The sequence below is a fragment of the Arvicola amphibius genome, chromosome 8 (assembly GCF_903992535.2).
Source record: "Arvicola amphibius chromosome 8, mArvAmp1.2, whole genome shotgun sequence".
Lineage (NCBI taxonomy): Eukaryota > Metazoa > Chordata > Mammalia > Rodentia > Cricetidae > Arvicola > Arvicola amphibius.
In genome coordinates, this window is record NC_052054.1 from 128,736,107 (window position 1) to 128,748,559 (window position 12,453).

At 47.7% G+C, this 12,453-nt stretch overlaps 1 protein-coding gene across 6 annotated transcripts in view; it reads right to left on the minus strand.

The window, feature by feature from the left end:
• Positions 1 to 12,453, minus strand: part of Nrp2 (neuropilin 2) — a 117,565-nt gene that overhangs the window by 49,864 nt on the left and 55,248 nt on the right. For all 6 annotated transcript variants that reach the window (XR_005286532.1, XM_038339355.1, XM_038339353.1 and 3 more), the window contains exons 8-10: positions 8,317 to 8,461; positions 5,726 to 6,075; positions 3,142 to 3,286 (exon numbers count right to left, since the gene is read on the minus strand). Coding sequence is in view for 5 of the 6 variants with exons in the window: in XM_038339355.1 (XP_038195283.1) it covers positions 3,142 to 3,286; positions 5,726 to 6,075; positions 8,317 to 8,461 (640 nt within the window). In the remaining variant the exon portion in view is untranslated. The remainder of the gene's footprint in view (positions 1 to 3,141; positions 3,287 to 5,725; positions 6,076 to 8,316; positions 8,462 to 12,453) is intronic.

Consider the following 12,453-nt stretch of genomic DNA (forward strand, 5'->3'; position numbering starts at 1 on the left):
ACACTTCTAGTCAAGGTTATGGCAAGTTAAAACACCCCACTGGATACAGTAACTGTTCTGCAGGGGAGCTGACTGGGGTGGGAAGAGTCGGGTGTGGTGCAGAGAGTGGCCGCAGGCCAAGGGACAGTGAGGCACCACAACTTGATTCAAAAACAGAGGCCCAAAGAAGAGATAACCAAGTCTTGCTAGTTCTTCTAAAATCCCCCACCCCCAACCGCCAGAGAAGCCTACCCATCCCTTAGTACAAACTCCAGGCTCCCAAATGTTGGCAACTTATAACAAATGTTATAATAAGGAGCACACAAAAACCTGACTAGGTCCAAGCTCGCTGTAGGCCCCCGGTTTTCACCTGGGCCAGAGGTGACTCCCACACCCATTGTTCACTGTTTATCTGCTCACCCGGTCGCTCATTCATCAACTATTGGGGAATGAATGAGGTTGTGAGTCAGGTCCTGGGTGGGGTGGGAGGGTCTGGAAAACCTGTGTGTTGTGCCGCGGTGGTGAGTATACCTGAGAGTTCCTCCAAGAAGTGAGGCAATGTTCCTCCTGCCTTTTGTACAAGCTCCTTAGTGCTCGTGCGTGTGACTAGGTGCCTTAGTGGGGTACCCTTCAGGGTTACTATTTAATAAAGTCAGGAGCTGAGGGAATGGGTAAAATGCTGAACAGACTTTCACGGTCGACTTCCCACCTTTTCTGCTATTAATATACTACGCACATAACCTTTCGTGTTTCCACTACCGTGTCTGCCTTTTGCTCAAGTAAATAGCAAATAACCTCGAAGCGTCCTAATTCGTGAGTTCAAAATTTGTCACCGTGTCACCGATCTCAGACTCCAATTGTAAAGCAAACTATGGGTGGCAGGGCGAGACGTGATCATTGGAAACCCAACGCTCTGGCTAACAGGTGAAGCAGCCCTGTCAGATCTTTACCAAACCCGCTTCAGCCAAGCCCTTCAGTTTTTCTGTTTTCCTTTGGGGCGATAAAAGAAAACAAGAAATGAGCCAAGGGCGAGTTGCAGGCAGCGATGGAAATGTTAAAAACAAGAAGAATATGTATTAAGAACTATTTTCAGGAGAAACGGGTCAGCTGGTGGGGAGAGATAGAGTGGAACCCAGGGGCGGTGAGGGGCCGGTGAGGTGACCAGAGGGCAGCGTGTGAGAGAGAAAAAGTGAAGAAACGGGACAGCTTCTGTGCCCACTGTCTGTACTGGGTGCTCTGAGGTAACTGCCCACCAAACAGCAGCGTTCCTCCGAAATTAAAACCAGATGTCAGAGACTTCAAAGCCTGGGCAGAAGCTAACACGCCTCGACTCTGATCTGCCGAGAGCAGGGCTGGACTTTGAAATGGGAAACCTGTGGTTGTCACCAGGGCAATATGGGGCAGGTTGGGGCTGAAGGGACAATGAGGTGAAGAGGACATTAGCAAATGTCCAGCTGGCCATAAAGCAAGGCCAGTCTGGGAGGGGCATGGGACAGAAGAGAAAAGGCAGAGAGAAGTGCGACTTAGTTCCCAATAGCTGGGTGACCTTCCTGGACTGTTTCCCAGTTCTGAAAGGGCGGGGTTAGGTCACGGAATGGGTTTAATGGGTCAACAACGCCTTTAAGAAGTCTGAGCTGTAATCTATCAGGGTGTCTCGCCTGGTAAGGTTGAGTACTGCCTGCTGGTGTGAGAGAAACTCCTTCCGTTACGTTTGCCAGTGTTGGGCAGCAATCTAAATGCTCCATGCCACCCTCGCGACAGCTATGGGGCTTCGAGACAGACTGGTGCTATCCCTGCTTTCCAGGCAAGAGAGGAAGTTAATTTGTCCTAGGTTCTGCCCCTACTGCCAGGGAAGAAGTTGAGCTTAGTAATCTCGTTCCTGGCATCCAAGAACTTCCCATGTGTGCACATGTATGTGCGTGCTTGCCAATGAAGTGGCTTTTCAGTGGAAAATTCAGCTTAACTTGAGGCACTTGGTCAAGCATGTTTGGAAGCTACGAGCCTAGACGTTTCTGGATCCTCTGTAGCTTTAATCCTGGAGTCTCAGCTGGGTAAAGGAAACTAGTTTGTGTCTGAGGTAGGTTTTTAGTATCTATGAGGCAAAGGTGATAAGCATTCATGCTTTGGGGGGCCTAGCCTTACCCTTACAAGTCGTGTGTGTGTATGCGGTGTTGGGGGACGGTGACTCTTCCTACTAGTACGGATTTCACGGGACTGTCTTCACCTCCAAGCCTAGAGGTGAACTGGGGCCCCACTCCTGGCTTGTGCATCTGCACAGGATTCCTCTGTCTGCTTTGCAGCCTGCACACAGGCAGCACTTTTCTCCCTGGGAGCCCAAAAGCACTTCCCTGACATGCCCTTATTAATCCTTCATGCCTTCCTGTTGCCTGAGCCAGTGACAGGTACAGCAGACAGGAAAATGGGAATACCTGGGGGCCCTGGTGAGGAGAAGCAGGAGAGCCATGCCTGCTAGGAGTTCCTGCTGGTACTGGGTGGGGCCCTGAGCTCCAGGTGGCTCCCCAAAAGCTCATTTTGCCAGGCTGTGCCAGCTCTGTGCCCGAGGCAGGGTAGGGCCTGACTCAGAAGGGTAGGTAGGGTCTTCCATCCTTCAGCAACGAGCAGGGCTAAGGGTGAGCTCTGGGGCCTCACCCTCACAGGGAGAATTCATGGAGGCATTTGCCCCAGACTGTGCTACCTAGTAGGGTTACATACTGGGAAGATGCACCCTGTACCAGTGTCCCTCCTGAGCAAACAAATGTCTTTTACAGATGTAGCTTCGAAAGGAAAATACAGTCTGAGTCTCTGACATCTGGAGGCCAGATTCAGACATAAACCGATTACTTTATTGTTATGAGAGGGTTTTTCTTTCCTAAATCAACAGCCACTGTCCCTGTCCTGAAGAGCTGGGGTCTAATTGAATTTGGGTAGGCGGTGGGTAGTTAAGACTTGTCTTTCTAGAGACTTTTGTTGAGGAACTGAAGTGATCCTTGACAAAGGGCAAAACGCTTCCCTTGAGGGATTTCTCTAAACTCAGAGGTGGCCCGAGAATGCAGCAGGGACCAGACAGTAGGTATGCAGAGAAGACTGACTGCCCTGTGCCCTGCCAGGATGCCAAGACCACAAGACCAAGTGAGCAAGATATGAAGAAGAAATCCCCCTTACCTGTCCAGTCACAGCCCAGGACTTCCAGCCTCATCCCAATGCCTGCTGGCGACCATCTCTCTGGGTACACCCGCACATACTGTGCCGGAACTGGATCGAACCTTCGGATGTCGGGAGTGTCATAGTGCATGTTCCCTTCAAACAGCTGTAGGGAGACAGGTTGCTCAGCCCTCCTCCTGTGGGTTTCCTCTCCACTCACCTCTCCCCACCACCACAGCTAACCCAGAAGTCAGCTTTGTGGCTGATTCATGGAGCATTACCATGTGACTTATTTCAAACCAAGGTCTTGTTCATTTGGAAAGTCCAGGAGGGACCTTGCAATATGGAAATTGGGGAGCATTAGAGTGGCCATAGTCAGGGGAGGTCTAAGCTCCAAATGTGATTTAAGCTGACCTTGGCCAGGAAGAACAGAAGGCAGGGATGGCTGTGTCTAACAGTCCAGATTCCTTGCCTTATTTTTAAAAGAAGTATTTTATTTTTCTAATGCTTTGATGAATGAGATGGGAATATAGCTGTACATGGAGACTGAGCTTTTGTTTCCCCACTGGCCCAGACCCAAATAATCACACAGAAACTATATTAATGACAACACTATTTGGCCTATTAGCTCAGGCTTATTAGTAACGAGCTCTTACAATTGAAATTAAACCATAATTTTTAATCTATGCTTAGCCATGTGGCTTGGTACCTTTCCCCAGTAAGGCATTCTCATCTTGCTTCCTCTGTTTCTGGCTGGTGACTATGTCTTTCCTCTTCCCAGAATTCTCCTAGTCTGGTTGCCCTGCCTATACTTCCTGCCTGGCTATTGGCCAATCAGTGTTTTATTAAACCAGTACAAGTGACAAATCTATCCCAAAACACGACTCTGAATCTAATCTCCTTTGTTTAGCTTTTTCTTCTGACCATTGTCCATATCAACTTGTAACCACTGAACAAAGACAACATCCATAATCCACTTTTTGGGATTGTGTACATATTTTTCTAGGCTACTTCCTGATGATTTGGGGGCAATGATAATCTTATGGGGACCCAAAGAAAATTTAGGATTATAGTCAAGTCCTGACTGGAATATTCTGTGAGGCTGGATCATCTCAGCCAGCAGTCTTGAGGCTGTTCTGGATGTAGAACTCAGAGGAAACTCTAACATGTAGCTCAACTGCTGGTGTGCTTGCCTGCATGAATGAGACCCTACAGGTTATTTAATCCCCAGAAGCATGGGGACAAAAGGATCCCAGTGACCAGTAGTTCCCAACTCACTGATAGTCTGAAAGATAAATGACCATTGCCTCTTTAGGGTAATAGCACCATCCTCTTGGTTACAAATTGATGGCCCAAGATTGTCTTCTAGACCTTGGTTTATCAAAAGCAGTTTTACCAAAAGAAACCCCTCCTAGATTGCCAATGCATAAAATTGCTGGTAGAAGTTGCAACTGTGTGGGAACTCCACCCAGAACCACCCCAGAGTCCTTCACATAGGAAGAGCACAGGTGTTGAGGTGGCTATGTCCAGGAATGCCTGGGGTACCAGCCGTCTGCAGGTACTCAGGATGCATCGTCTGCCTTAGGCAGGACGTGCTCTGAAACTGGACCAAATCATTTCTTTCCCCCAAACAGCCACAATTAGCTGTCACCAGGGAACTTGGGGTCCAGTTCCTGCTCTATTGGTTGAAGGTTCTGGTTTCCAAACCCCTAAGTCTTTCCAAGTCCCTGGAATTGAGAGCTGGAAGTACACATCAGTACTGTAAAACCTCCAACCAAGCCCTGGCCTCCGCATTCAGAAGGCAAAGCCTTGCTTATCACAGGGACGACTCCTTCCCTTGTTAAAGATACTGTACTTCTACAGAAATGAGGACCAGATAGCCTGGCCTACCAGGAGATGAATCTGAAAAGGGAAGAAACAGGAAGTGCTCTTCCTTCTGGGACTCCTAGTATGCTAAGGTGAAGGCCACCCTTCCCTTCTCTCATGGCAGGGGTGGGCTGCACTGGCCTGGTTCTTCTGGCCCAGCATCATTCTCTTCCTTTCTTTTATACTCAGGGTGAGCGGCACGAAAGATCTGAGCAATCAAGACTAAGGAAATTCAAAGGAGTGTAACATTCAGAAAAAAAAAAAACAGTTATTTTTGGAAGTAACTCCCAGTTTCTATAGCTTGGCCTCCAAGAACCACATCCCCTTGGGACGTCTGGCCCATTTCAAAGAAACTCTATGCCGAAGAGGTTGAGAAGGGGCACCAGACTTCATAAGCAGGCAGTGTTGAGCACTGGTTAAGTGTCTGGGTTTTGAAGTCTGACTTTTTGGGTTCAGTCACTCGTAAACAGTATGGACCTGGATATAACATAAGCCTCGGTTCTGTCATCTCCAAAATGCGAATGACCAAATAATAAACTCTGTAGAAAGACTGTGGCTACTAAGAAGGAGTTCAACTTAAGGACCAGGTCTGGCACAACATAGTCTCTTGGTTGATGCTTGTTTTATTGGGCTGATGGGGTTTGATGATGACTGCTAGATAGGAAATCAGCCCCTAACTCCCTGCACCCTACTTAACCTCCCTTTAGAATGGCATTAGAGGTCTCTGAGAATGGCCTACCTTTGGCTGCTGAGTCCTGGGATCCTGGATGTACTCCCAATCCTTGCCATTTAGACTATAGGAGACTTTGAACTTTCGAACAAATGCCCTGGCTTCCATGGCAGAGATGCTGTCCCCTCCACGGGCTCCCTGGATGATGACGCCTTTCACTGTCTTGGGTGTCCCCAAGTCCACCTGAAGCCACTCTTCACCTGGCTGGGCTTGAGGGTTCCGCGGGAACCAGCCAGAACGGCTGCTAACCAGGCGGGCAGCACCGGAAGTCCAGAGGTACTCTCGGGTGGAGGAGGCAGAGATCTGGGTATCAGCGATGAGGCCCGAGAGCATCCCCAGCATGTTGGAGCAGGGTGCGTCTAGGAGAGACAAGGAAAAATCCCACAAGTCATGGCTGAGGCCCACTCATTAAGCACATCATCAGATCTTCAGGTCACTTGCTTACTGTTTTATTTTGCATTCTGAGGCTGTACAGCATTGTGACTCAGAGTCTGAACTTGGACCCATTAATGCCTGGTTTTGTATTCACTCTGCTTGCTTACTTAGCTAGGTGACTTTGGTCACGTGATTTAATTGCTCCATGCATCAAGTTCCCCAAGTCTAAATGGGCTCCCTCAACAGTGTCTACCTCTTGAGGGCTGTGGTGGGGACTCTGTTAGTCGCCTCAGAGCAGGTCTAAGGACTCTGTGACTGTTAGCCGTTTGCACTCACAGCTCTGACCAGGGCTTCTGAGAATGTATGTCGCCACACCCGTCTGTGACACCGGTTTCCACCGACCCTCAATGAGGGCAGTGGCGCTTAGGAAGCAAGAATCGAATTATTACCTGGAAGATAATTTTGCCTACAAGATGGGAACCTTCCTGGGCTCAGAACCAAGTCCTCCACGTGTGTGACCAGAGCTTTCTACTGCCTTGGATCCTCCCTAAACCCTCTCCATCACCTGATGCGTTCTTACTATTCACTACCAGAGTAACCTCTGCTCACCTGGGATATAAGGCCCACATTCAGCTCTGGCCAAACTTTCATTCCACTCCTCAGAGCACCCATATGCTAGCTCGTAACTATGCCTTCTTATATTGATTTGCTATCTATCTTGGCCACTAGCTTGAAAGTTCTTTGACACCTGAGACCTCATCCTCTTCTCTATCTCAAGTCTCAGTGCGGGGGTCTTTGTGGAGTGACTGAGGGAACAGGCAATGAATGGACCACAGTGCTAAGCAAATCCTTGCTCATTATCCCCTGCTGGGTAGGCCAGCAGCACAGAAGGCACAGAAGACTGTCCTTTTGGGATAACATGTCTCCACAAGGAGAAAGTCAGGTCCTTGTCTGAACATGACAAGGGATTTGTACTGAGGAACAATGGATACAGATCCTGACTCTGTTGCCCCAGGAATGGATGATGGTCTGGGTCAAACTGTTGCCTTTCTAACTTCTTCATCAGCATCATCTTAGGCGTTATGAAGATCTGCCGGTCCTTCCTAACTGTCGGTAAATTACAGGGCAGAGTTGTCAGAGATGCAGAGAAAGTGCAGCCACGGGGTGCATGAACCAGAAACCATAAGCGGGATTACACCATGGTGCATTCCTAGGCAGAGATGGGATGGCAAGTGGGCAGGAAGGAGATGGGTAATGAAGGCCCCTGCAGGTCTAAGGAGCAACTTGCCTTTCTAGATGGAGTACAAAGAGTGGACATGATGGGCCTATCACAGTCATACTGTCGCTAGTCCAACTGCCATGGTGCCAGACCATGGTACCAGCCTACAAAGGCTCCACCTCCCACTCTGGTGATCGCCAACACACAGTCCTTGGGTTAAAACCGTTCGAACACCATTTTTCCTTCAGATACTATCCTCAAACACTGTTCCCAGTTCTCTTGCTACAATGACAACAAACCAGCAGGGATTTGCTTTCCAATCTTTCTTCAGGAAGTAGTGTCTCGTTTGCCTCTGACCTCAGTCACCCATCCTCAAGGAAGTCTTTCTTGACCTGCCAGGCAAGTACACTGTAGAACACTTTGAGGACCACGAGGCCCTGTCCCCAGATAGTCTTCATTTTTTGAATTTATATTTATTTATCATCTTGCTTGTTATTAATTTGTCCATCCAACTTTTCAATAAGGCCACACAGGACTAGGTCTGTCACGCTCCCATTGTGTCTACAGTACCATGTCTAGACCTTGGTCTCCACGTGAGGGCACTATTTGAGACGCAAGTTATCTAGGTTCAAACCCTGGTGCCATCACCTACTGGGATTTATTTCCTTAACTCTGGTTTCCTATTGTGTAAAGTGAGGAAAATGACAACATTTACACCACTGGGTTCTACTAAGAATAATAAAAGATAGCACACTTATAGTAGGACTAGAGTCGGGTATCAAATTATCCTTCAGTCCATTTTATTAAGCAGAAATAGCACTAGCATAATAAAAACATATTAGATGAATGGAGGGTTGAATAAATGAATGAAAGGATTAAGTCTGATAGGAGTTGACCCTTTAAGCCATTCCTTTTGGGAAGGTCACACGGTACAATCTTATCGATTCAGAAAGAGGGGAGAAGCCTAGAATGGTATCTCCTGTCTCACCAGAACCCCTCAGCTCACCTGTGACCCGGCAGCCAAAGAGTTCTAGTCGGAGGGCGATGCCCAAGTGCCACGTCTGTGGGCGGATCCTGACGAACCTCGTCAGCAGGGGCGTGTGCAGCTTGTTTAGAACCACCTCAGTTGCGTCATTGTTAGCTTGAAACACCTGCAAGGAAAGACGCAGAGCAGCGTCAGTGAAACTCCTGTTTCTGAGGACCACGCTTGAGCAGTCAGAGAGGGCCACCAGCCTGGAAAACACCAGGGGCTTTGTCATGTTGAGCTTTTTAGAATAACTGTGAAAAAAAAAAAAAGGTCAATTTCTCATTCTGTTCCAACTTAAAAACAAAAAAAAAAAAAAAAAAGCAAACTTTGCAAAAAGTTTTGGAAGGAAGGAATATTTTGCTTCTGGGCTGAGAGCAAACAGAGGAAGGAGCTTTCAAAAAGAAAACACTTCAGAAGCTAAGAAAGAGAAAAAAAAAAGCGCATTCACTACAAAGGAGGTAGACTTGTCATCTGTCAGGGCCAGCAGACCTCACACTCCAGCCTGAACTTGACACTCCCTCTTCCTCACGTCGCGGGCACATGGGGGTGGGGGCTTGCAGGGCCTTTTCTAACTGCACACCATTTCACTGTTGTTTGTGTTAACTCCTTAGACACTTCCCCATTCTGAGTGGGCGAGGGGTGAGGGGTGCCGTCTACCCTGTACCTTCTGTCAGTCAACACTTTTCTGGGTTCTCTCTCCTCTTTGTTGCAGGCAGCCTCTTAAAGAGTCATGCTCCAGCTTCCTCTTAGTGTAGCCCGCAGTCTGTAATGAAATCCATCCCTGTCCCCAGCTGACCGGGGGCCTCTCTTATGGGAGGAAAGGCTTTTGGGAGTGGCTTGTGACCTAACATGGTAGGCACAAGCCCCAGCTTACCAGATGGTCCACATCAACAGTGGCCATATGGACCTTATGTATTTGTGTGTTTCCCCTTAAAAATAAGTAACTCGAGCGAGAATATGGGGGTTTCTTTCCTTTCCCTGGATAATAGTGGATGGAAGAAACAAGCAGCCAACTGTCGTTTCTAATTCATGCCTGTCATACATATAGCAACCACAGGACCTTGTAGATTTGCTCATGGCCAGTCTTCCTGGTCCAGCATTCTTTCCTGCACAGGGAAACTATGCTCTCTAGTTCTTAACACTCAGTACCCTCCAGGTGTTTAGGGCACAGACAGATAGAGGGACAAGAGAAATAAAAACCTAGTGGATTTAAACACCTATGAAGCCAGCCACTGTCAACATGTCTGAATGCCACACTCACAACCTTTACTTTACTGATGGGAAAACTGAGGCTCACACATCCCTGTGTGGACCCATGACATTCAAGTCTGTATTTTCCTTTGTGAACTCTTATCTCTTCTGATGAATTTACAGCAGTCTAGCTGGCAGCTAGGAGTCCTATCGCGGGCTAAAGAGAAGTAAAGTCACAGTAGTGATGTGATCCATGGGGAGTTTACAGTCCCACTACAGAATGGTTTTGGGAACAGTGGAGAGGGGGGCAAGCTTACAGGCAGCCAACAATGCAGCCTTTTCTTCTCCATAAACTGTGAGCCCTGCCATTTGGCAAACCCAGACCCTCCATATTTTCCATTTGCTGAGGCCAAAAGATAGAGGCAGTTAATAACACTCCACAGAGGACAGGAGAGAGGGCAAGAGGCTTCACACCTTGTGCAACCAAATGAAGTGGGGGAAGAAGCTTGTTCCACATGGGGCAAAGGAAACAAATGTCGTCAGTCCGCTGAGCTTAACCCACAGAACGAAACCCTGTCTGAGAGAACCCTACTCAACCATCCTGCTCGCTGGTCTCTCTACCCCTTAGGTAGTTCTCCCATGCAGGATCCTAATGCAACCGGGGTCCTCTCTGCAGCTTTGTGACCCAGGGACAGAAGAAGAAGAACTCCTCTTGCCCAGGCTGCAGACGGGGGACAAGAAGAGCAGGCTAGCTAAGGGAGAGCAAGGATCAACGCAAGGAGAGGCCTGTGAGGAGAGCTGCCTGACCCCTTGATATTCTAATCTTTGAGAGGAGCATGGGGTCCAGGGAAGATCCTGGGTCTGACAATGACTCTACAGAGCTGGGGAAAGGACTGGAGGAATGGAATCCATGTTCAAACCATGAGTCAGTCCTAGGGTTCAGCATGCAACAGAGGCGTTTTTGGGTTTGTTTTGTTTTGTTTTGTTTTGGCAAGGGAGCAGCAAATGACACAATTTGTTGATTTCGGACGGGTGCTGTGAGCAGTGGAGACCACCTCTGGATCTTCCCTGTGGATTGTGATGGTGACTGTGTGTGTCCTCCATCAGGAGACACCAAGCAGTTCCTACTGGAGGTGGTTTCCGTTGGCCCATAAATACGTAATTGGAGAGCTGAAAGGATTTGAACTCACACACAGCTGTTAATCCACAACACATACACCATGCTGGTATCATTTAGGAACACAGCATGCTCTATGTGTTTTTAATATCCAATTTTATCCTATTTGACCCCCTTCATTTCTCAGCTTTGGCAGACAATCCTAGGAAGCCTTTTCTCTCCTCCTCCTTCTCCCTCTGCCTTTTTTGGTGCAGGGTCTTACTTTGTAGCCCAAGTTGGCCCGGAACTCATGATGCAGTTTAGTCTGGCTTTGAACTTGAGATCCTCCTGCCTTAGCTTCATGAGTGCTGGGATCACAGGTACATACTACTCCCAAATACCACCATGCCTGACTCTTGACCCTCCCTTCTTAAAAAAATGATTGTGTAGCTGGATTATCCTCGGGAATGGGCAGCACAGGAGTAAGTGTGCCGCATGTGGGCACTGGGGTGAACATGTCCAGATGCACCCCATGAATGCACGTGACCACGAACTTTGGGTGGAGGCCCTCATGCTCCGCCTATAGTAACCTCAGAGAGGATGGGAGACAAGCAAACAATCTCCCATGGAATTCTATTCTGCTGCTCAGTTTTGCTCATTCTTCTCCAATCTCAGGGAGCAAACAATGCCTCATTTGAACTTAGGTTCAAATTATTCTCCATGTTTCCAAGTTTAGGTCCTTACTGCTTATATTTTGGCTTTTGACTGTGTATCTGTGTTTGCCCCATTTCCAGACTCTCTGCAGAAAAAAAAAAGCAGCACCTTTTTGGAACTTTCTGCATGCTTCTCACTCTGAGTGCAGCAGAGAGAACAAAACTGATCCCACCACTTCGTCAGGATCCTGGAGCCATACTCTGCTGCCATTGGAGCACAAGATTGGCAAATGTCTTTGTCTCCCTCAGGCCACATTGTCCTTCACTGTGAGGGAGGGCTCTGCAGAAGTTGACTTGCTGGTTCCCTCTCTGGCCAGCAGACTAAGCTTTCTCCACAAGAGTCTTCACAGTTTGAGCTCCTCTAAGAACATCCACTTTGTAAAAGGGCACTCAAATGACCCATTGTTCCTTATAATCGAAGTGCTGTTGTGGGCAATTGCTGCGGCTATTTAATTCACTTCAGATAGTGCCCAGAACACACGGTGAGTGCTCCATTCACAGGCAGGATATACCTTGTTGATGTGTTGGTTCAATAACAGTTCAAATTATTAATAACCAAGAGTAATGAATAACAACACCCTAGGTTTTATCTACTGTCTTTTGTCCAAAGATGTCAAAGTGCAATTTATGAAAATCCATTTTAATGAAATATTAAGCAGTTTCTATTTCTCCTGACCCAATAGATTTACAAGGTCTCTATTTTTCTCCCTGCATCTCCCATCTCTCCTATTTATAGCTGGTAAATGCTATCATATATTATACATCTTTATGACTTTCTCAATGCTCTGTGGTTTTAGAATCACCTGTCATTCGTTCTCTGATCAAATTCCCTAAGATGGATTTTTGGCTTGCAGTCCAGGCATCACAAGGCAGTATGCCTGGGAAATGATGCCAGGAAATTGGTTTTATTCCCCATTCTCTGCCGACTCACTAAATCACAATAGGCTGATCAATAAACCTTAGATACTTTAATTTCTTCTTTAGGAAGATAAAGTCATTGTAAGCTTGTGGGTAGACACCGGACTCTAGCAGTCCTTGTGACCTACTCCACCAGTGCCTGAGACCTGACCTGCTCCTAGGCCAGATGTCGGAGTGGAAACTAAGTTCCAAGTCATC